At 53.3% G+C, this 23,089-nt stretch overlaps 1 protein-coding gene and 1 long non-coding RNA gene across 3 annotated transcripts; one reads left to right on the forward strand and one right to left on the reverse strand.

Annotated features, from left to right (window-relative positions):
- Positions 1-4,685: 4,685 nt before the first annotated feature.
- On the forward strand, positions 4,686-23,089 carry LOC105472224 (Rap guanine nucleotide exchange factor like 1). Of its 2 annotated transcripts, none has more exons than XM_011725259.2 (15): positions 4,686-5,565; positions 8,708-8,786; positions 11,577-11,712; positions 11,944-12,041; positions 16,038-16,150; positions 16,365-16,532; positions 17,582-17,679; positions 17,789-17,911; positions 18,470-18,648; positions 18,735-18,825; positions 19,365-19,415; positions 19,761-19,848; positions 20,081-20,145; positions 20,494-20,572; positions 20,819-23,089. In XM_011725259.2, the coding sequence occupies exons 1-15, from the start codon at positions 5,046-5,048 to the stop codon at positions 20,941-20,943; spliced, it is 2,013 nt and encodes a 670-aa protein (XP_011723561.1). In that variant the 5' UTR covers positions 4,686-5,045; the 3' UTR covers positions 20,944-23,089. The 2 variants fall into 2 exon arrangements, with proteins under 2 accessions (XP_011723561.1, XP_011723562.1); XM_011725260.2 differs by having other exon boundaries at positions 4,687-5,565; positions 20,518-20,572.
- LOC112424978 (uncharacterized) lies at positions 16,457-18,923 on the reverse strand. Its single transcript, XR_011615831.1, has 3 exons — positions 18,850-18,923; positions 17,174-18,061; positions 16,457-16,592 (listed from the first exon to the last, which is right to left on the reverse strand). It is a non-coding gene; the product is annotated as an uncharacterized lncRNA (long non-coding RNA).

The raw sequence follows: 23,089 nt of genomic DNA on the forward strand, positions 1-23,089 counted from the left end.
CATCTAGTATTCTTTATGGCTTCCTTTGTGTTTGGCAAGTAAGTTTCCCAAGGTAATATGCCATCAGATGTCAGTGTAACTATACCAAGTCCCGGGCTGGGGGAAGTATTGGTATAGCTTTCTTGAAAAGTAAAGATGCCGACACTCAAGTATTAAGGACCACAGTCTTAGGGAGACGATCAGGTCAGGTAAGGGGAAGGGAAATTTTTTTTTTTTTTTTTGTATTTTTAGTAGAAATTTTTGTATTTTTTGTACCAAAAAAAAATTATATTTTTAGTAGAAATGGGGTTTCACCATGTTGGCCAGGCTGGTCTTGAACTCCTGACCTCAGGTGATCCACCTGCCTTGGCCTCCCAAGGCCAAGTTTGAGTCTGTGTTCTTAATGTCCTTGCCAGTGACTCTCCACCCTACCAGATCCAGTGTCACTTTTTTTTTTTTTTTTTCCTGAGACAGTCTTGCTCTGTCACCCAGGCTGGAATACAGTGGCACGATCATAGGTAGCTGCAACCTGGAGCTCCTACGTTCAAGCAATCCTCCTGCCACAGCTTCCCAAACAGCTGTGACTACAGGCCCACACCACCATGCCCAGCTAATTTTTTTTGTTTGTTTTTAGTAGAGTCGAGGTCTCAATGTGTTACCCAGGCTGGTCTAGAACGCCTAGGTTCAAGTGATCCTCCTGCCTTAGCCTCCTAGAGTGCTGGGATTACATGTGCAAGCCACAACACCCAGCCCCAATGTTCCTTTCTTAATAACAAATGTTTTGCAACACTAATCCCAAAGTGAAATTAACAGATAATATGACCTGCCTGGACACAAGTTTTCAAAAAACAAATCAACTGTGGGTCATGTTTCAGTTTACCTAGTCCACTTGGCCTTTGATGCTTAGAGGGCAGTTCCTACCTTTGAAGTGACTTTTTCCTCTGGGTGGGATGGAAGTTTACTACAGAGGCTATCCCTGGTATGGGAGAGCAATTTTCATATGGAGCTTGGCAGCATTTGTTGGGTTTCACAAATCCATACACTGGAGGCATGGATGTCATACTGCATCTTTTTTTTTTTTTTGGTCTTGCTCTATTGCCCAGACTGGAGTGCAATGGCACAGTCATGGCTCACTGCAGCTTTGACCATCTGGGCTCAAGCAATCCATCCACCTCAGCCTCTCAAGTAGCTGGAACCACAAGCATGTACCACCACACCTAGCTAATTTTTTTTTTTTTTTTAAATTTTTGTAGAGACAGGGTCATTGAATTCCTGGGCTCAAGTGATCCTCCTGTCTGGGCTTCCCAAAGTGCTGGGATTACAGGCTTGAGCTGCTGTGCCCAACTATTGTACATCTTATAAAGACAGATGGGACTTCCCCATCCCTTGGTGCTGGTGCCACAGCCAGAGTACTGTGACTTTCCTGACCCACATTCCTAATTCCTTTTTTTTTTTTTTTATACTGAGTCTCGCTCTGTCACCCAGGCTGGAGTGCAGTGTCACGATCTTGGCTCACTGCAGCCTCCGCCTCCCGGGTTCAAGTGATTGTTTTGTCTCAGTCTCCCAAGTAACTGGGATTACAGGCACCCGCCACCACGCCTGGCTACTTTTTTTCTGTATTTTTAGTAGAGATGGGGTTTCACCATGTTGGCCAGGTTGGTCTCATTCCTGGCCTCAGGTGATTGGCTCAGCTCAGCCTCCCAAAGTGCTGGGATTATAGGCGTGACCCACCGCTCTGGGCCCCGAACTCCTCTTTAAATCGTATCAGTTTGCTTCTCTTCCCCACAGTGTGATGAGTGACTGTAGGCCTGATCTCCCGGGGTCATGCAAAAAATGCCAACCAGCCTTGGGGTGGGTTACTGGCAGGAGGTTTGAGTGTTGGATGCTTCCCCTTTACCCTTGCCTCTTGCTTCCCCAGTCCTTCAGTTAGACCCTAGTGCTCTCTCTGTTGCCCTGGTAACCAGCTCTGCAAGAAGAAACTCTCACTCAGCAAAGCCCCCAGGTTCTCTCTATCCTCCCATCCTGCCTCTGGGTGGTCAGAAAGAAGAGGGTGTGTAAGCAGCAGACAGATAGCCTTAGGTGGCCCTGCCCGGTCCCCTTGTAGAAGTCCATGGGCTGGGCCCTCAAGGCTTTTTCGCCCCTATCTCATAGTTATTATTCATATCACCCTGCCTTCCTCTTTATTTCTTCCATAAGCGGCTGCAAATGCCCTGCCAACCCTCTTCCCCTTCAGGGTCAGCACATAGGCCTGCAAACTTGTGGGCAACTCGGAGCACCAAAGACTTGGAATTCCAAAGTCAACTCCCAGTATCTGCAGTCCACTTGGGTTGAACTGTCCCTCTAGGGCAGTGATTTTCAATCCTGGCCGTTTGTGTCATGTGAGGAGCTTTTTAAATACCATAAGCCTTGGCCCTGGTTCAGAAATCTGATTTAAGTGGTCTGAGATACGGCCTAGGCATCAGTGCCTTTTTTTTTTTTTTTTTTTTTTTTTGGAGACAGTCTTGCTCTTGTTGCCAAAGCTGGAGTGCAGTGGCACGATCTCCGCTCATTGCAGCCTCTGCCTCCCGGGTTCAAGTGATTCTCCTGCCTCAGCCTCCTGAGTAGCTGGGATTACAGGCACCCGCCACCATGCCCAGCAAATTTTTGTATTTTTAGTACAGACAGGGTTTCACTATGTTGGCCAGACTGGTCTCAAACTCCTGACCTCATGATGCACCTTCTCGGCCTCCCAAAGTGCTGGGATTATAGGCGGGAGCCGCTGCGCCTGGCTAGTATTTTTTTTTTTAATATGGAGTCTCTCACCCAGACTAGAGTGCAGTAGCATGATAACAGCTCACTGCAACCTTCACCTCCCAGGTTCAAGCGATCCTTCCGCCTCAGCCTCTAGAGTAGCTGGGATTAAAGGTGTGTGCCACCATGCCCGGCTAATTTCTTTTTGTATTTTTAGTAGAGATGGGGTTTCACCATGTTGGTCAGGCTGGTCTTGAACTCATGACCTCAAGTGATCTGCCCGCCTTAGTTTCCCAAAGTGTTGAGATTACAGGCGTGAGCCACCACGCCCAGTTGGCATCAATATTTCTGAGAAACTTCCCTGTGATTCCAGTGTGTAGTCAGGGTGAAAACCACCGCCACTCCAGGAGGACCATGACTTGATGCTGGCTCTCCTCACTGATTCAAAATGTTGAACTTAGTCTCTGCCTGATATCCTTGAGCATTTGGGGGAGTGCTGGGGTCCTGTGTCCCAAGCTTCTAGCTTCCAGAAGTCTTTCAGTCCCTTTTATTTTCAACCCCCCACACCCTTCACACTCCCCAATTCGCCCTTCCTAACCAACAATTCCCAAATCCTGCCCAGAGAGAAGGTTACCAAGGCAACCGGCTTAATCTGGTAACTGTGGCATGTGCTGGGAGAGAAGCCCTTCCCTCTTCCTATTCAGTTCATAAAATGCTACCTGGGGAGCTCCAACCCATTCCAGCCACTTTCCCCTTTCAAGCCCGGGGATATTGGGGTGTCCAATAAGGGGAGCACAGGAAGCTGATACTCAGACCTCTGATACAGCTTCTTAGTCAAAATTGTGCACTGTCGTCTTTTTACTGTTTCCAAATCCACAAACAGATGGGTGTGCAAAGCTTTATTTCTGTGAACACATGCTCTAGCACACATGGGAACAGATATGCACATACATTGATACGTATGTCGTACACACCCTGTTGAGTTTTACTACCACTCCCAGCCATTAGCATTCCTGTCCCTGCCTGGTTGGTGCTTGGTAAACAGGGGTGGGGCATTGTCTAGAGAGCCTCAACCCACTCGGAACCTGCTGCCACTCTCCGCGCCTAGTAAGTCTAACCTGGATGTTCTCACACTTAACATGGCTTTACGCTGCCCTCCCCCCCTTCTGGGGCAGCATATCCTTAAGGACAGAATGCTCCTGGCGTGGGCATCAGGAGTAAGGATTACTTAGAGTGCTAATTTGGTACCACTTTTCCCACTCCATGGCTGTGTACACTTGGGCTCTGTGCTTAATGATAGTTGGCAGTTCTGGGGCTTGTCACCTGTCTCCATGGCCCTGCTTCCTTCTGCTGCCAGCTGGGCCCAGGTGCCCTTGTGCTCCTGGTCTCCTCCCCACTGCCTATTATCCCCTCCTCACCCCAGCTAGACCTGCCACAACCTGCTGCTCCCTGCCTGGCTCCTACCTGCCTGCCAGTACCTGCCCACAGACCAGGCCCACACCACCTATGGTGCCCTACCAGAGAGGACAGATGGGCACCGCCTCCAGTGGCAATGCTAATTCACCCGAGGCCTTCCCAGCCCTTCTCACAGAAGGAAGATAAAGTCCACATATTCCTGTGAGTATGGGAAAGGTGCACACTCATGGGTTCAGCAATCTTTAGGCCTGACTTGGGTACACAGGTAGTTGAGTCAAGGTGTCCAGGTCACAGACCTGTCCTAACTTTGAAATGATGCTGAGACCCAGTTATCCCTTGAGCCAAGAATCCTTCCCCATTGGTAAATCTCTGCCTTACCTTTGCCCTTAATTTCTTCTGCTCAGAACCCAAGTCCCTTACTGTTTCCCTCGTGGTCAACCCCAGCGCGCGAGTTCAAGCCTCGTGCGGCGCGGGGGCGGGCCCAGGAAGGGCAGGGGCGGGGACTGGGCGGGGACTGGAGGAGGGGGCGCGGTCTCAGCTCTGCCACCTTCCCCCTCCTCACGGCCAGGAGCGCAGCCGCCGCCGCGTCCTCTCAGCCTTGCGCTCCGCCCGCTGCTTCTGCCGCCGCAGCGCAGAGCCGCGGGCACCGGCCCCGCAGCCTGCCCACTCTTCGGGCCGCGTGCCAGCTGCAGCCGGCATGGGGGGTTGCTGAGAGCGGGCACTCCTTCCTTCTGGCACCTCCCCCGGCTACTGGCCACTGGACTCTGGCCAGCGAGGCTCGGCACCTCTGGCCCCCAGTCCGGCTCCTGGCACGGTCCTCTGCTCCTCCAGCTCTGAGCATCGTGTCCCCGTCCGCCCCCCCGCCCGCGCCTGGGACACCTGGGTCCCCCGGCGGCCCCTAGGAGAGGGGCGGGGGGGGCATGAAGCCGCTGGAGAAATTTCTGAAGAAGCAGACGTCGCAGCTGGCGGGCCGAACGGTGGCGGGAGGTCCCGGCGGGGGTCCGGGGAGCTACGGTGGGCCTGGAGGGGGTGGGGGACCCGGCGGGGGCGGCTGTCCAGCCGGGGGACCGCGGTCGTTGCAGCGGCGTCAGAGCGTGTCTCGCCTGCTGCTCCCCGCTTTCCTCCGGGAGCCCCCCGCCGAGCTGGGGCTGGAACCGCCCCCTGAGGAGGAAGGGGGAGAGCCAGCGGGGGTCGCGGAGGAGCCGGGCAGCGGGGGGCCCTGCTGGCTGCAGCTGGAGGAGGTGCCAGGGCCCGGGCCGCTCGGGGGAGGGGGGCCCCTGCGCTCCCCTTCCTCCTACTCATCTGACGAGCTGTCCCCGGGCGAGCCCTTGACTTCGCCGCCCTGGGCCCCCCTGGGCGCCCCCGAGCGGCCGGAGCATCTTCTGAACCGGGTTCTGGAATGGCTTGCTGGAGGGGCCACCAGGGACAGCGGCGCCTCAGGTAAGGAGCCAGTGGGCTTGAACACCCGGAGCAGGGGCTGGTCCCGGCTCCTCTTCCTTGCCCTTGGAGCGTGGGGGTGGTGCCGTGCTGAGGCCTGGTTATGGGGTTGAATGGTCCGCGGAAGCCGGCTAGGGGCCTAGCGGAGGCACAGACCCTCCCGCGGAAGAGGAGGGCAGTACCCACCTTCCTCCCTACAGCAGCCTCACCCCCATCTGGAGAAGCAACTGAGCCTCTTGCCTCTTACTCTCCTTCAGTCACCCTTCCTTTCCCCTGGGCATTGTAGCCACTGACTCCCATGGGTCCCTGATGTTGAATACCTCCTCCTGTGGCTCCAAATTAGGGCCTGACACATTAAGATGGAAGCTGCCCAGCGCAGCCATGCCACCCGCCAGAGGTGCTTGAGCCCTGAAAACCCTGGGGTCCCTGACTGTTCAGAGGCCTGCACAGCGCAGGCTGGCCCACCCCAGGAGGAAGTGCCAGACAGGCACAGGCCCCAAGCTGCCTTTTAGGCATCAGCAAAGGGATGCGTTGTCCTTAGCAGTTTGGTGGGGGGGATAGTGTTCTTCTTGGGGTAGACTCAGAAGGTGTCTGGAAGGGGACAGGTGGCTGGGTCGGCATCAGGGCCCTGGAGCATCCAGGGCATCCAAGCGCCTCCAGCTTCCACTCTTCCCTTTTGGTGGCAGGCCTCAGCACACGGCTTTTTTTTTTTTTTTTTTTTTTTTTTTTTGAGACATAGTCTCACTCTCACCCAGGCTGGAGTGCTGGAGTGCAGTGGTGCGATCTCAGCTCACTGCAACATCCACCGCCCAGGTTCAAGCGATTCTCCTGCCTCAGTCTCCCGAGTAGCTGGAACTACAGGCGCGTGCCACCACACCTGGCTAATTTTTGTATTTTTAGTAGAGACAGCGTTTCACCGTGTTAGCCAGGATGGTCTCGATCTCCTGACCTCGTGATCTGCCTGCCTTGGCCTCCCAAAGTGCTGGGATTTCAGGCATGAGCCACCAGCCTGGCTAATTTTTGTAGTTTTAGTAGAGACGGGGTTTCACCAACTTGGCCAAGCTGGTCTTGAACTCCTGACCTCGTGATTCACCCCCGCCCCCCCACCACCTCGGCCTCCCAAAGTGCTGGGATTACAGGCATGAGCCACTGGACCTGGCACACGGCCTCTTTAAAACATAATCACCACACCCTGAGAAGCTTATTCCCTAAATGATGATACTATTTCACCATTCCCTTTCAGCACCCCTACTAAGGGGCCTTTGAGGAAACCAAGGCCCCAAATGGCTGGTTAATGGCTGAGGTAGAAGACCTAGGGGTCTCTAGGTCTAGCTCTAGGCATTGCACTAAGCCCAGGAGGGTCTGAGGTTTGGGAACCCTGGCTGAGACCCTAATGCTGAGGGCTTTCACACTTGCTCTCAGCCCTTGGCAGGGAACCCCAACCTAGATGTGTGGAGGGGGGCTCCACTCTCCTAGATCCTTCTCAAGACCTGGGTCCTCTCCTTTGGTGCAGACTGTAGTTGCCCTGGGGAGCTGACACCTTTTGGATTTAATTAGAAAAATATCAGACACACACAGCTCTCCTAACCATAACTTCCCGCCTACACCACACACCCTGTGTCTCTATGACACATTCCCTAGGGAGGCTGTACATTGGCCCAGAGCCTGCCTTGGAAAAGGCAGATGCCCAACTGTGGCCCCCATATCAGCATCTCCTCCACTCTGCTCCATCTTACTCTTCCTTTGCTCCAGCTTAGGAATCCTGTGAGATAAAGTCTATGAAGGATGTCAGGCCTCTCGTTTCCTCACCCCCATCCCTGAAGCTGGGGTCAGAGCTGGGGGCTGACTCATTGTAAGAACACAGCAGGGTAGCTGGGCAGAGAGGAAAAGGGAGAAACTGTCTTTCCCCATTTACAGGGGCCTGGTGCCACATGCTCTGCTCATTCTCCCTTGGGGTAAGACTCCTGAAATGTCACCCATGTTATCTGGAAGCCTTGATTCCCAGAGTAACTGGTTTGGGAAATTCCAAACCAGTCTCAGGGTGAATGAGAATCAGCTTAACCTGCCACTCTGACGTTCTCCAATAAAACCAATGTTCTCAAGTCATCCTGGTCTCCTCCCAGGGTGTGTGGGAGAAGAGAACTTACAGAAGTTACTCTTAACCTACCAAAGCCTCTCCAACGTCCAAGCAGCCCCCTCTGACCACTAGGTTTTACCCTAACACTCTGCCTGCCTCGGGTTCTGGGTTCTTATTCCAGCTCCAGGCAAGTCCCTCCCAGCTCTGGGCCTCAGTTTCACATTTGCGAAATGAAATCGTTGCTAGAACTGACCACAGGGGATAGTGAACCAAAGGCGGTCAGAAGTCTTGGTTTTGTCCTGTCCTGGTGAGGACACCTGGCTCCCTCCCTGCACCTTGCCTGTCTGTGTGTGCCAGGCGGCCCTGCCCCACCCCAGGGCTGGCTGCAAGTCAGGGCGACCTTGTACCCGGCTGACTGGCTGAGCCAGGCCCAGACGGGGGTGTGGAGGGGAAAGGGGTGGTGAGAGGAGCCGCTCCCCTTCACCATTCCATCATTAACCCTTCTGTCTCTGGGCACCTAAAGGACACAGGATTTCTATTTAAAGGTTCTGGGATCAAAGCAATGGTAGTCTCTTCCAGTCAGGCTGGTTCCCACCTGCCTAGTTAGAACTCAAAGCTGTTAGGTAGGGAATGGGGAGGAGAAGAAGTGCGCGCGCACACACACACACACACACACTCCCCACTGATGCTAACCTCTGTGTTTGGAAATACTCTTTGTCTAGAGAATCTTCTGTGGGCTACTTCTTTTTTCAGGCAGAACTCAAGCTTGGTGTGTTATCTGACCAACTTCCCACATACTCTGAAGAGAAGTGCACATGGCCATCAAAGGCACACCCCCCACTTCCCTTCAGCTGCCTTGGCAGCTGCCAAACCCACCCCCGCAGCGGCTGCCCAGAACCTTTACACGTGTGTGTGTGTGTGTGTGCAGAGCATGACGGGGCAGGTGGCTGGGGCTCCAGCCTGGCTAAAGAGAACTTGCCCTCAGGGGCAAGAGAAGGAGGCACTGCATTTCCAGTTTCATTCTGGAAGTGCCCTCCTGACATCCGTGGTGCGCACTGATCTTTACAGATATCCTGCTGGATGACATTGTCCTTACCCATTCTCTCTTCCTCCCGACGGAGAAATTTCTGCAGGAGCTACACCAGTAATATCCTTTTGTGGAGTTTGTAAAAGGAGAGGTCAGAAGGGAGCCACTCCCTCCATCCCACATGCAATCTCAGAGCCTAAACTCTCCCCTAGGAAACATACCTGGGGCTGGGTGTGGTGGCTCACGCCTGTAATCCCAGCACTTTGGAAGGCCAAGGTGGGTGGATCACCTGAGGTCAGGAGATTGAGACCAGCAGGGCCAACATGGTGAAACCCCATCTCTATTAAAAATACAAAAAATGGCCGGGCGAGGTGGCTCAAGCCTGTAATCCCAGCACTTTGGGAGGCCAAGACGGGTGGATCACGAGGTCAGGAGATCGAGACCATCCTGGCTAACACAGTGAAACCCCGTCTCTACTAAAAAATACAAAAATAACTAGCCGGGCGAGGTGGCGGGCGCCTGTAGTCCCAGCTACTCGGGAGGCTGAGGCAGGAGAATGGCGTAAACCCGGGAGGCGGAGCTTGCAGTGAGCTGAGATCTGGCCACTGCACTCCAGCCTGGGCGACAGACTCCATCTCAAAAAAAAAAAAAAAAAAAAAAAAAAAAAATTAGCCAGGCATGGTGCCACACACCTGTAACCCCAGCTACTTGGGAGGCTGAGGCAGGAGAATCACTCAAACCCAGGAGGCGGAGGTTGCAGTGAGCCGAGATCGCGTCACTGCACTCCAGACTGGGCGACAGAGTGAGACTCTGTCTCAAAAAAAAAAAAAAAAAAAAAGAAAAGAAAAGAAAACATACCTGGGTTTCAGTCCCAGCTTTTCTACTAATCAGCTGTGTGACTTGGACAGATTACCTAACCTTGTGGGGACTCAGTTACCTCTTCTGTAAAATGGAGGTAAATAGCACCTGCCCTGCCTATTTATGAGCTGCTATGAAGATCACTCTGATAGCAGATATGGGAGTGCTTTGGAGGCTGCAGAGCCCTGTACAAATGAAAGGTGTTATTTATTTATTTTGAGATGGAGTCTTGCTCTGTCATCCAAGCTGGAGTACAGTGGTGTGATCTCGGCTCACTGCAACCTCTGCCTCCTGGGTTCAAGTGATTCTCCTGTCTCAGCCTCCCCTGTAGCTGAGGACTACAGGCGCACACCACCACACCTGGCTACTTTTTGTATTTTTTTGGTGGAGACGGAGTTTCACCATGTTGCCCAGGATGGTCTCGAACTCCTGACCTTAAGTGGTTTGCCTGCCTTGGCCTCTCAGAGTGCTGGGATTACAGGCGTGAGCCACTGCACCCAGCCATGGTGTTATTTTTCTACTAAGGGCGCCTCTATCCCCACTGAATTATTGCTCTAAAACATCTGGTTGCCCAGTGAGTTATGCTGGGGTCTGATGTAAACATCAGGCCACGGTTGTGCTTCAGTAGGGTCTGCTAGAGAGGAGCCGCTGGATGGGCTATTCATAGGGTCTCATGTAAGCATGGGCCTCTCACAGAGTTATTTTAAGACCTAATTGTAAATGTCAGACCATTGAGTACAATGTTACAGGCTCTTGGCCAGGTGCGGTGGCTCATGCTTTTGGATCCCAGCACTTTGAGAGGCTGAGGCGGGTAGATCACTTGAGGGCAGGAGTTTGAGATCAGCCTGGCCAACAAGGTCAAACTCCGTCTCTACTAAAATACAAAAAACTAGCCGGGCTTGGTGGTGGGCACCTAGTAGTCTCAGCAACTCGGGAGCCTGAGGCAGGAGAAATCGCTTGAACCCAGGAGGCAGAGGTTGCAGTGAGCTGAGATCGTGCCATTGTACTCCAGCCTGGGCAACAGAACCAGACTCCCTCTTAAATAAACAAACAAAGTAACAAGCTGTCTTAGAAACACCAGGCCTTCCAGTGAGGTATAGTCAGGTTTGTGGTAAACACCATTGGCCTTTATTAGGTGCACTGTGAGCTCCAGGCCCTGGGCTGGCCAGAGGTTGGAAGGGTCTGGGCAGGTTATCAAGTGAAAATCTAACCTGTCTAACCTGCAGGAGCTGGATGTGGTCAAGTGGTCATCACTATCTACCCTAAGCAAAAGCCTAGGCTGGGGCATTAGGAGGTCTTGGCTCCAGGACCCCTGAAACTCCTTTCTTTCTGGCCCCAAATCTAGAGAATATTTGGGGGCAATTTAGCCTCCCACCTTTCTGTCTTTCTTTTGAGATGGAGTTTTGCTCTTATTGCCCAGGCTGGAGTGCAATGGCGTGACCTTGGCTCACTGCAACCTCCGCCTTCTGGGTTCAAGAGATTCTCCTGCCTCAGCCTTCCAAGTAGCTGGGATTACAGGTTCCTGCCACCATGCCCGGCTAATTTTTGTATTTTTAGTAGAGACAAGGTTTCACCATGTTAACCAGGATGGTCTCAAACTCCTGACCTTAAGTGATCCACCTGCCTCAGCCTTGCAAAGTGCTGGGATTGCAGGTGTGAGCCACCGCACTTGGGCTTTTTTCCTTTTTTTTTTTTTTTTTGACACAGAGTCTCCCTCTGTCACCCAGGCTGGAGTGCAATGGCCCTATCTCGACTCACTGCAACCTCTGCCTCCCGGGTTCAAGCGATTCTTGTGCCTCAGCCTCCGGAGTAGCTGGGATTACAGGCACCCACCACCATGCCCGGCGAATTTTTGTATTTTTAGTAGAGTCATGGTTTCACCATGTTGGCCAGACCAGTCTCGAACTCCTGACCTCAGGTGATCTGCCTGCCTCGGCCTCCCAAACTGCTGGGATTATAGGCGTGAGCCACTGCACCCAGCCTAGCCTCCCATCTTGCTTCTCAGTTCCTCAGGTCTGCTTGCCTAGGGATTTTTCTTAACTTAAGGGTCAGCTTTGTTCGGGCAGGAGGCATGGAGGGCCCTGAGGGGCTGGGCCGGAAGCAGGCCTGTCTAGCCATGCTTCTCCATTTCTTGGACACCTACCAGGGGCTGCTTCAAGAGGAAGAGGGGGCCGGCCACATCATCAAGGTGGGCCTGGGGGAAGAGAAGGTGGGTAAACAGGCTATTAGCTCTGGAAGGGGGCCCCTGTGAAGGAGCCGTACTTCTTATGCTGGGTTCCTGGAAGGAAGAGATGCCAGGGGGCTTTAGCTTATATGGCTCTCCTGTGCTCAAAGGCATGGAGACCTTGCCCGGCCCCTGCAGAGAGTAGCCCTTGGGATGAGACCCCTTCCTTCACCTTCTTTGTCCTCCTCTCTCCAGGATCTATACCTGCTAATTATGAAGGACGAGTCCCTTTACCAGGGCCTCCGAGAGGACACTCTGAGGCTGCACCAGCTGGTGGAGACGGTGGAACTAAAGTGAGGGGGAGTGGGGCAGGGGTGGGAACAGGAAAGAGGTTCCCTGCGTTCGTCTACTACAGGGGCTGCCTCTGGCCTATTGGCTCCAATATGGATTTGCTTGTTTGTTTGTTTTGAGACAGAGTCTTACTCTGTTGCCCAGAATGAAGAGCAGTGGCGCAATCTAGGCTCACTGCAACCTCCACCTCCTGGGTTCCAGTGATTCTCATGCCTCAGCCTCCTGAGTAGCTGGGATTACAGGGATGCACCCTGCCTGGCTAATTTTTGTACTTTTTGTAGAGATGAGTTTCATCATGTTGGCCAGGCTGGTCTCGAACTCCTGGCCTCAAGTGATCTGCCCGCCTCAGCCTCCGAAAGTGCTGGAAATACAGGTGTGAGCCACTGTGCCCCGCTTCCAATATGGTTTTATTTCAGCTCTTTTCTCTCACAGGAGGGTGGCACAAAGCGCTGTCTCCAGTCACTTTTTTGTCCATTCTCCCATTCATTTGTCTGATAATCCAGTGGTGTAATGGTAAATATTTAACAACCAGTGCTACAGGAGAAAGAACCCTGATTTGTAGCTTTTGCTGATTCCTACAGTGTAAACTCTGTCACCATGGCTGATTTCAAGCTACCAACGTGATAGCACTGAAGGAGGAGCTGGGAAGAGACGTGCAGCACAGGCCATTATGTAGTATCTCCACCATATAGTAGATGCAGTAAAAGGTAGTGAAACGGCTGGGCAAGGTGGCTCACGCACTTTGGGAGGCCAAGGCGGGTGGATCACTTAAGGTTCAAGACCAGCCTGGCTAACATGGTGAAACCCTGTCTTCACTACAAAAAAAAATAGGGCCGGGCGCCGAGGCGGGCAGAACACGAGGTCAGGAGTTTCAGAGCAGCCCGGCCAATATGGTGAAACCCCATCTCTACTGAAAATACAAAAATTAGCCGGGTATGGTAGCACGCGCCTGTAGTCCCAGCTACTCGGGGGGCTGAGGCAGAAGAATTGCTTGAACCCAGGAGGCAGAGGTTGCAGTGAGCTGAGATCACCTTACTGCACTCCAGCCTGGGTGACAGAGCGAGACTCCATCTCTAAAAAAAAAAAAAAAATGCCAGGTGCGGTGGCTCACACCTGTAATCCCAGCACTTTGGGAGGCCGAGGTGGGCGAATCATGAGGTCAGGAGTTTGAGACCAGCCTGACCAACATGGTGAAACCCTGTCTCTACTAAAAATAGAAAAATTAGCCGGGCACCGTGGCATGTGCCTGTAATCCCAGCTACTCAGGAGGCTGAGGCAGGAGAATGTCTTGAACCCGGGAGGCAGAGGTTGCAGTGAGCTGAGATTGCGTCACTGCACTCCAACCTGGGTGACAGAGTGGACTCCGTCTCAAGAAAAAAAAAAAAAAAAAAAAGGTGGGCCGGGTGTGGTGGTTCACCCCTGTAATCCCAGCATCCCAGCACTTTGGGAGGCCGAGGTGAGCAGATTACGAAGTCAAGAGATCAAGACCATTATGGCCAACATGGTGAAACCCCGTCTCTACTAAAAATACAAAAATTAGCTGGGTATGGTGGCATGCGCCTGTAGTCCCAGCTACTCGGGAGGCTGAGGCAGGAGAATCACTTGAACCCAGGAGTGAGCCGAGATTGTGGCACTGCACGCCAGCCTGATGACAGAGCGAGACTCCATCTCAAAAAGAAAAAAAAAAGTGAAACAGGAAGGAAACTACTTTTTTTATAATAACTTATTTGATTACAAATTTTATGTATGATTTATTAATTTGTATTATTATTTTTCAATAGAGACAGGGTTTCATTATGTTGTCCAGGCTGGGCTCCAGCAATCCTCCCACCTTGGCCCTCCAAAGTGTTGGGATTCTAAGTGTGAGCCACCATACCTGGCCTGACTATAAGTTTAAAACATATATATGGAGATATATTTATTTATTTATATTTTAATGGCTCTTTAAAAAACAGTTGGCAAAATTCCCCAGAACTTAACAATATGCTCTTGTGAGCCAGTGTGAACCAGCTTCAGGACACCACTGCATCCATCCATCCATCCATCCATCCATCCATCCATCCATCCATCCATTCTGCCCTTTTAGTTTCTCTCTTCTCTGTCCCCAGCACAATTAGGGAGGCCTCAGCTTGTGGTCTAACATCCTTCTCTCCCTTCTCTGTGCTGACACTAGAGAGATCTTTCATGCTCCTGTTCCAAAGGCATCCCTGCTCCCCATGCTTCCAAGAGAAAGTGAAACATCCCAGCATTGGATACCCTTCCCTTTCTGCCTTCTGCTGTTCCTTCCCATCTCATCTGCATCCCATCCATCCATAACACCTCAACTCCTGCACTCTCCAACTTCCCACGGTCCATTATATTGTCCACCCCAGAATGCCAGAATGCCCTCCTCCCACCCCCTTCTCTTTCTTTCTTTTTTTTTTTTTCTGAGACGGAGTCTTGCTCTGTCGGCCAGGCTAGAGTGCAGTGGCGCGAACTCGGCTCACTGCAAGCTCCGCCTCCTGGGTTCACACCATCCTCCTGCCTCAACCACCTGAGTAGCTGGGACTACGGCGCCGGCCCCCATGCCCAGCTAATTTTTTGTATTTTTTTTTTTTTTTTTTTTTTTTGAGACGGAGTCTCGCTCTGTCGCCCAGGCTGGAGTGCAGTGGCTGGATGGATCTCAGCTCACTGCAAGCTCCGCCTCCCGGGTTCACGCCATTCTCCTGCCTCAGCCTCCCGAGTAGCTGGGACTACAGGCGCCCACCACCTCGCCCGGCTAGTTTTTTGTATTTTTTTAGTAGAGACGGGGTTTCACCATGTTAGCCAGGATGGTCTCGATCTCCTGACCTCGTGATCCGCCCGTCTCGGCCTCCCAAAGTGCTGGGATTACAGGCTTGAGCCACCGTGCCCGGCTTTGTATTTTTTTTTTAGTAGAGATGGGGTTTCACCGTGTTAGCCGGGGTGGTCTAGATCTCCTGACCTCATGATCCACCCGCCTTGGCCTCCAAAAGTGCTGGGATTACAGGCGTGAGCCTCTGCACCCAGACATTTTTTTTTCTTTTTTTTTTTTTGAGATGGAATCTTGCTCTGTCACCAGGCTGGAGTGCAATGGTGTGATCTCGGCTCACTGCAACCTCCGCCTCCCGGGTTCAAGCGATTCTTCTGCCTCAGCCTCCCAAGTAGCTGGGATTACAGATGCACACCACCAAGCCCTGGCTAATTTATATATTTTTAGTAGAGACGGGGTTTCACCATGTTGGCCAGGCTGGTCTTGAACTCCTGGCCTCAAGTGATCTGCCCACCTCGGCCTCCCAATCCCTCCCAAAGTGCTGGGATTATAGGCATGAGCCACTGCACCTGGCCTCCACCTCCTTCTCTTCCTGCTCTCCTCCAAGGCCCAGGTCAAATGCTATCTTCTTGATGAAAACTTCCTAGATCTTCCTTTTAGGAATAGCTTTCTCCTTCCCCACACCAGCAGAACCCTCCTGGTGCCTTTGTTACATCATCAACGCCTCCTGCCTGGCTTTAGAAGTAGCTGGATGCCTGTCTATCTCCTTCCCAGACTGTGAAGTTATTTTCAGCAAAATTCAGCAAATGGCTGATGACCTACTACCTACCATGTGCCAAGCAGTGTGCTAGGCCCTGGAGGATGAAAAAATATTCAGTAGGAACCAAATCCCAGTCCTCAAAAGCTCTCAATCTCATAGAAGAGATAAGAGGTGAACATAAACATTATCCCAATGTTCTATAGTAGTTGAGACAAGAAAGTGACCTTCCTGGTGGGTGGGGTGGACCAGAGAAGAATTCATGGAAAAGGTGGCATTTGATTAGGATTACTTGGACAATTATCCCATCCTGCTCATTGTCCTCTCTTCTGACCCCCTTAACCACCTTCTGAAACTGTTGCTGGTACATCCTTGACCCAATTCTGATATTCTTGCTTGATGTTGCCTGCTTGGTGTTGGTTGTCCATATGCCTGGCAGGGCGTGCTGATGCCCAGCTGTGTCCATGCCAGGATTCCAGAGGAGAGTCAGCCACCCAGCAAGCAGGTGAAGCCACTCTTCCGCCACTTCCGCCGGATAGACTCCTGTCTGCAGACCCGCGTGGCCTTCCGGGGCTCTGATGAGAGTGAGTGTGGGCATTAGGAGGGGCAGGGTGTCCTGAGTGGTTCAGGCAGACATGTCTCTGGGTCTTGGGCACCCTCAGTGGTATCCGGGTGGTAGAACCAGCCCCTTTCACAGGACCTTCTTCAGAGGTGGGGAACAGTGGCACCCTGGAGGAAACTGTTCCAGCTGCTGCCACTCTGCCCTCTGTTGAAAGCCATTTTCCTGTTTCCGTCCAGTCTTCTGCCGCGTATACATGCCTGACCACTCTTACGTGACCATACGCAGCCGCCTTTCAGCATCTGTGCAGGACATTCTGGGTTCTGTGACGGAGAAACTTCAATATTCAGAGGAGCCCGCGGGGCGTGAGGATTCCCTCATCCTGGTAGCTGTGGCCTCCTCAGGAGGTGAGGGTCAGGAAGAACTGGGCTGATGCTCCGAGAGGAGAAACTCACAAGCTCAGTGCCCTGTGGGAGGGGAAGAGACTGAATTCTAGGCCCTTGCTACTCAAAGTATGGTCCTGGGACAAGCCTCAGGTGCATCACCTGAGAGCTTGTTAGGATGCAACATCTTGCTAGGTGCAGTGGTGCAAACCTGCAGTCCCGGCTACTCAGGAGGATTGCTTGAGCCCAGGAATCCAAGGTAGTACATTATGATTGCACCTGTGAATAGGCACTGTGCTCCATCCTGGGCAACATAACAAGACTCTGTCTCTAAAAGAGATGCAGCATATGAGACCCCACCCCAGACCTGCTGGTCTTGTTCAAATCAGCATTTCAACAAGACCCCTAGGAGACTCCTATGCCTACTACAGTTTGGGAGGCACTAGCTGGGCATGGTAGTGTGCACCTGTAATCCCAGCTACTTGGGAGGCTGAGGCAGGAGAATCACTCAAACCCAGGAGGCGGAGGTTGCAGTGAGCCGAGATCGTGACACTGTGCTCCAGTCTGGGCAACAAGAGCAAAACCCTGTCTCAAAAAAAAAAAAAAAGTTTGGGATGCCCTGGTCTAGGACTCAGGTTCTGACCTAGGTGCTGCCCATCACTCACCTATGGATTGTGTTCTGGTCCTTTAACCTCCCGGTGTATGTAAGGATGCCACATTTCTCAGGCTAAAGACACAGGATGAGTGGGAAGGCAGAAAGCCAGCAATGTCGCTGAAGCTTTGTTTTCCTCTACGGTAGGAAAACATTTCAGCCTTCCCGGTGTCACAAGGACAACAGAGTAAGAGAAAAGCTGTGAAAGAAAGGGAGTAGAAAAAAGTTATAAATGCAAAAGAAATCATCATTTGACCAATTCTAGATAAATATGGCATAAACTGGTGATAATATGAGTTCCATTCGTCTATAATGTGTCAGTGTGGGGTGAGGAGTTTTTGGATAGGACAGAGCCAAGTGTGGGGTGTGTGTGAGGGTCCAGGCAGCAGGGGCTGAGGATGAGCAGCTCTTTCTCCTGCAGAGAAGGTCCTTCTCCAGCCCACTGAGGACTGTGTTTTCACCACACTGGGCATCAATAGCCACCTGTTTGCCTGTACTCGGGACAGCTATGAGGCTCTGGTAAGAACTTCCCAAGGCCTTGGCTGGAATGGAGGGGCTGAGGGGGGCTGTGAGCAATCCCTCATCCTGCCACCAGGATCCCAGCTCCTATACCCCTGCCTGCCACCAGGTGCCCCTCCCTGAGGAGATCCAGGTCTCCCCTGGAGACACGGAGATCCACCGAGTGGAGCCTGAGGACGTTGCCAACCACCTAACTGCTTTCCACTGGGAGCTGTTCCGATGTGTGCACGAGGTGGGGACCGAGGCTGGCGCTGTGCTGGGGGGCTGGAGGGAGAAATGTGCCATTGGGAGACGGTGTTCGCAGCACAACGTCCTGGTTCAAGGCTCACTTGCAGCAAGCCCTTGGGCAACGCATGGCCGTAACCTCTCTTTGTTCCCCCATCTGAAAAAAATCGCAGAGAGAGAGAGACCTCAGAGCAGAGTGGCTCAGGGCCCAAGTGCTGCTTACACAGAACCTGACCCAGGATTTGTGTTTTTAAAATATTCACTATTAAAGAAATAAAATAAGGCAGAGACAATAATGCCTAGCAGATGGTTGTCTTGAGGATGTCAGCTGTGAGCGCTTGCCTGGCACCTAGTAAGTGCTCAGTAGCTGGTGAAATATTATTAATGCGGGTTGTTTTCTTTTTCCGCATCTTTGCCGCCTCCTGTCCCTTCTATTTTTCTATTTTCCACCCCTTCCGCCCCCGCCCTCCTGCCTTTCGCTCCTCATCGCCTTGCACTGCCATCTTCCCACCCACTCCCCTCACTGCCGGGCGCCCTGGCCGCCTCTCCGCTGCCGTGGGTGCAGCTGGAGTTCGTGGACTACGTGTTCCACGGGGAGCGTGGCCGCCGGGAGACGGCCAACCTGGAGCTGCTGCTGCAGCGCTGCAGCGAGGTCACGCACTGGGTGGCCACCGAAGTGCTGCTCTGCGAGGCCCCGGGCAAGCGCGCGCAGCTGCTCAAGAAGTTCATCAAGATCGCGGCCCTGTGAGTGCGGCCGTCGGCGGGAGGGGGAGCCCAGGCCCGAGGCCCACGCCGCCGCCCGCCCCTGACCCCGCCTCCCACCCCCGCAGCTGCAAGCAGAACCAGGACCTGCTGTCTTTCTACGCCGTGGTCATGGGGCTGGACAACGCTGCTGTCAGTCGCCTTCGACTCACCTGGGAGGTGATGAGACCCCTCCGTTCCTACCTGGGGATCTGGGCATCCCGGGCTCCCAGAATTGCGTCCTCTCGGGACGGCCGCTGGCCTGGTGGGAGTCTTTGTGCCAATTGGAGAGAGGCGCCCTCTTCTGGCATACGCAACCCCAGGGCGCACAGCTTGGCTAATGGACCCTGTCTTTGTGCAAATGAGTGAAAAGCCAGGATCCCGCCTGAGTCGCAGCAGGCAGCCCTTGGCCAGGTCAGGTCGCAGACTTGGCTGTGGGAGTTGGGCTGATTTTCAGCCATAGTCAGTGGGGCCATCTTTGTACAAAGCACCTACATAAGAGAGACCTGGCCTTCCCCAGAATAATGAATTCCTCTGGGCTGTTTCAAGGTTCTAGACTTAGCCAAGGCCTGACTTCATTTCCCCACCCACCAGCTTCCCAGCCCCTTACAAGCCATGCAGGCCCTTTTGCCCTCCAACAGGGAGAATTAATCCGAGGCTCCCATGTAACCCAAGGAGCTCCACTCTGATATCCCTTCTCCTTCCTTCAAACTCTGCAGAAGCTGCCAGGGAAATTCAAGAACTTGTTCCGCAAATTTGAGAACCTGACGGTGAGTGGGTTTGGCTCTTTCTTCTGCTCTTGGACTTAGAGCCCAGAAACCCTCTGTTCCCATAAACCCCCTTCCTCGAGCTTTCCTTTCAAGGTGTTTAGGGTGTGTGTGCGACCCCCACCCTCCTTACCATGCTGGAGGGGGAGGGTGGAAGGATTGCGCCCCTGTGTTTCTTGAAGTAAAGGGGGAGTAGTCAGGCCCCTCCCCACCACACCATTAGAAAACCCCCAGTACCCCTATCTGATGAGGAATGTATACAGGGCAGGGGGTAAGGGAGGAAGCTGGGGACATCTTTGGGATGCATTGGCCAGTCTGTCCCTTGATCTCTCTCCTGTGGAATACTAGGACCCCTGCAGGAACCACAAAAGCTACCGAGAAGTGATCTCCAAAATGAAGCCCCCTGTGATTCCCTTTGTGCCTCTGATCCTCAAAGGTGAGAGAGTAACTCCCAAGCTGTGCTGCTTCCACCCATGCTTCCCTTCTCCTATATCCCGCTTCAGACTTCCAGCCCCCTCTCGACTCAGCCCTGAGTATCCGCCTGGAGAGGAGCCCCCCACCCCAGACACAGTGGGTTCTGGGGAAGAGCGGGGTCCTCAGGTGCAGGGGCCCCTTTGGACCTCCTCTCTTATCCTTTCCTCACATTGGATTCTCTCCACATCCCCTAGATCTGACTTTTCTGCACGAAGGGAGTAAGACCCTTGTAGATGGTTTGGTGAACATTGAGAAGCTGGTGAGTGAGTGGCACTGCAAACCTCTAGTCCCACAAGTGAGGGGCTTGCATCCTCTCCCTCTCTCATCACCTCCCAAAAATAGCAGCCTTCCTCCAAGTGCCCAGCTTGCCTAACAGACTCTTGACTGTCTCCCTGGTGGCATCACTGTGGCAACCCACCCACGGGTGGCAGAGCTGACAGGCAGCTTGGGGGCAACTCCACCTCCCCCTCACCTGGCACTCTGTTACACCCACTCCTTTGGTCCTTCAGAGACCCTCCAGAATTGGAGACTGGAGGGAGTAAAGCAGAGTTGGAGAATGGCGGAGGGGGAGCAGAAGAGGGGGAGCCTCTTTCTCTGCCCCTTTCAGGGCTCATTCCTTGTCATCTCCCAGCATTCAGTGGCCGAAAAAGTGAGAACAATCCGCAAATACCGGAGCCGGCCCCTTTGTGAGTACCCAGGGTACTGAAAGCAGTACAGGTAGAGCTTTGACTGAATGGGAGGGTTCAGGGCAGAACTCCCTGTCCAAATGTGTATTTCCATACACTTGCTGGTTCCCCATTCTGTCCTTGCCTCTGCAGAGGCCTTCTTGCCCAACATCTGTCTCATTCCACAGCCTGATCCTCTGCCCGGTGTGTGTGTAGAGGAAAAAGGGAGGCTGGGAACCTGACTGCCTCTCCCTCTTTACCCACTAGGCTTGGACATGGAGGCATCCCCCCATCACCTGCAGACCAAGGCCTACGTGCGCCAGTTTCAGGTCATCGACAACCAGAACCTCCTCTTCGAGCTCTCCTACAAGCTGGAGGCGAATAGTCAGTGAGAGTGGAGGCTCCAGTCAGACCCGCCAGATCCTTGGGCACCTGGCACTCAAGCACTTTGCACGATGTCTCAACCAACATCTGACATCTTTCCCATGGAGCAACTTCCTGCTCCACGGGAAAGAGTTGGATGGATTTACCCCTGGACCCATAAGTCTGTTCATCCTGCTGAAGTCCTCTCCCCATTGCTCCTTCAAGCCAAAACTACACTTTGCTGGTTCCTGTCCCCTCTGAGAAAGGGGGCAGAAAGCTCCTTCCTCTATCCCTCCCATCGAGATCTGTTCTGAGGATGGAGCTTCCAACTTCCTCTTCCCAGCAGGAAAGAATGCCGCCCACCCTTCTGCCTTGCAGAGTGGGATTGTGGGAGGGATTGGCAGCCTTCTCCACCACCTGTCCAGCTTCTTCCTGGTCAGGGCTGGGACCCCAAGGAATATTATGTTGCTCTGTGTGTGTGTGTGTGTATGTCTCCTTTTAGGGAGCGGGAGTGCATCTGGTAATTGAGGGCGGATGTTGGGTGTACTGGGGAGGGGTCCTTCTGTTTGGTGCTACCCTTGTCTACTCTGCCCCTGGATGGTACGGGGTGCTTTCTCCACCCCCACACTCCCTGCTCAGCTCCTCATGCTGCCCTGCATGCCCAGGCTGGTGAGCCAAGCTGCTTTTCAGGGCAGGGAGTGGCAGCAGGTAGGAGGGGTTACCCATCAGCCCTTGCAAGTCCCCCACTCAGGCCTCTGGAAGGTCCGGGAATGGACTCTGATGAGAGGGTAAAAGATGCTCAGGGAAACACAGGCCTCAGCTGCCTAGAGGACCCTCCCCCTGCCTTGCAGTGGGCTGGGGTAGAGCAGTATCAGGAGCTAGGGGTGTCTGCTGCCCACATTCCTGCTTTTTGGGGTATCTAACTGCTAAGGAGGGAGTTGGCATCCCCCTTCTGACTCATGTGTCTGACACCAACAACATGGTCTCTGTCCCTCTCCCTGTCTTTTTTTTTTTTTTTTTTTTTTGAGACGGAGTCTCGCTGTGTCGCCCAGGCTGGAGTGCAGTGGCCGGATCTCAGCTCACTGCAAGCTCTGCTTCCCGGGTTTTTACGCCATTCTCCTGCCTCAGCCTCCCGAGTAGCTGGGACTACAGGCGCCCGCCACCTCGCCCGGCTAGTTTTTTGTATTTTTTAGTAGAGACGGGGTTTCACCGTGTTAGCCAGGATGGTCTCGAACTCCTGACCTCGTGATCCGCCCGTCTCGGCCTCCCAAAGTGCTGGGATTACAGGCTTGAGCCACCGCGCCCGGCCTCCCTCTCCCTGTCTTGACTCCTCCTTTGTCCTCCCCATAGAGCTGGGGTGGGGTGGATCCCTATACCTGGGGCAGGCAGCCCCAAAGTGGGGGAGGGGGATGGCGGAGACTGTAAAGGCGCCACCGGACTCTGGCAAGGCCTTTATTACCTCTGCTCCCCTCCCTCCCATCACCAGCCTCAAGGCCTGAGGGGTGCAGGGGCTCCTGGCAGCTACTGGGTGAGGTTTCCTGGCACAGCCTCACCCTTCTTTCTGGCACCACCTCTTTCCCTTTTGAAGAGGCAGCAATAGCAGTAGCAAAAGCAGCTGCTGTTCCTGCTATGAGGGTGTATATATTTTTTACCCAAAGTTCTGGAATTGTACATTTATTTTTTAAAACTCAAAGAGGGAAAGAGCCTTGTATCATATGTGAACATTGTATCATAGGTAATGTTGTACAGACCCTTTTATACAGTGATCTGTCTTGTTCCTGTGGCAAAAATCCTCTATGAACATAGGCAGGCGCTGTGCCCCATGCCCTCTTGCCCTGACAGTGTCCCATGGGCCCCCTCCTGTTCCCTGCCCCCTCCCTGCTACTGCTGATGCACTCTCCTCTCCCTGCGGCCCCCAGCTTCCCAGCCTTCCTCCTGACCCCTTCCAGCAGCCTTGGAACTCCAGCTGCCACCACCCTCTGGGTCGAATACTGGGACACACTGGCCCAGTCTTTGCTGCTGCTCACCCCTAACCTTGATGCCTGCCCAGGGACCCCCCAGCCCCCTCCCCTTGCCCTGCAGCTTTAACAGAGTGAACCATGTGTATTGTACAGGCGCGGTTGTCATTGCAGAAACTGCTGGGTGGAAAAGAAGCCGATAAAGTCTATGAATCAA

The sequence above is a fragment of the Macaca nemestrina genome, chromosome 17 (assembly GCF_043159975.1).
Source record: "Macaca nemestrina isolate mMacNem1 chromosome 17, mMacNem.hap1, whole genome shotgun sequence".
In the NCBI taxonomy this organism is placed as follows: domain Eukaryota; kingdom Metazoa; phylum Chordata; class Mammalia; order Primates; family Cercopithecidae; genus Macaca; species Macaca nemestrina.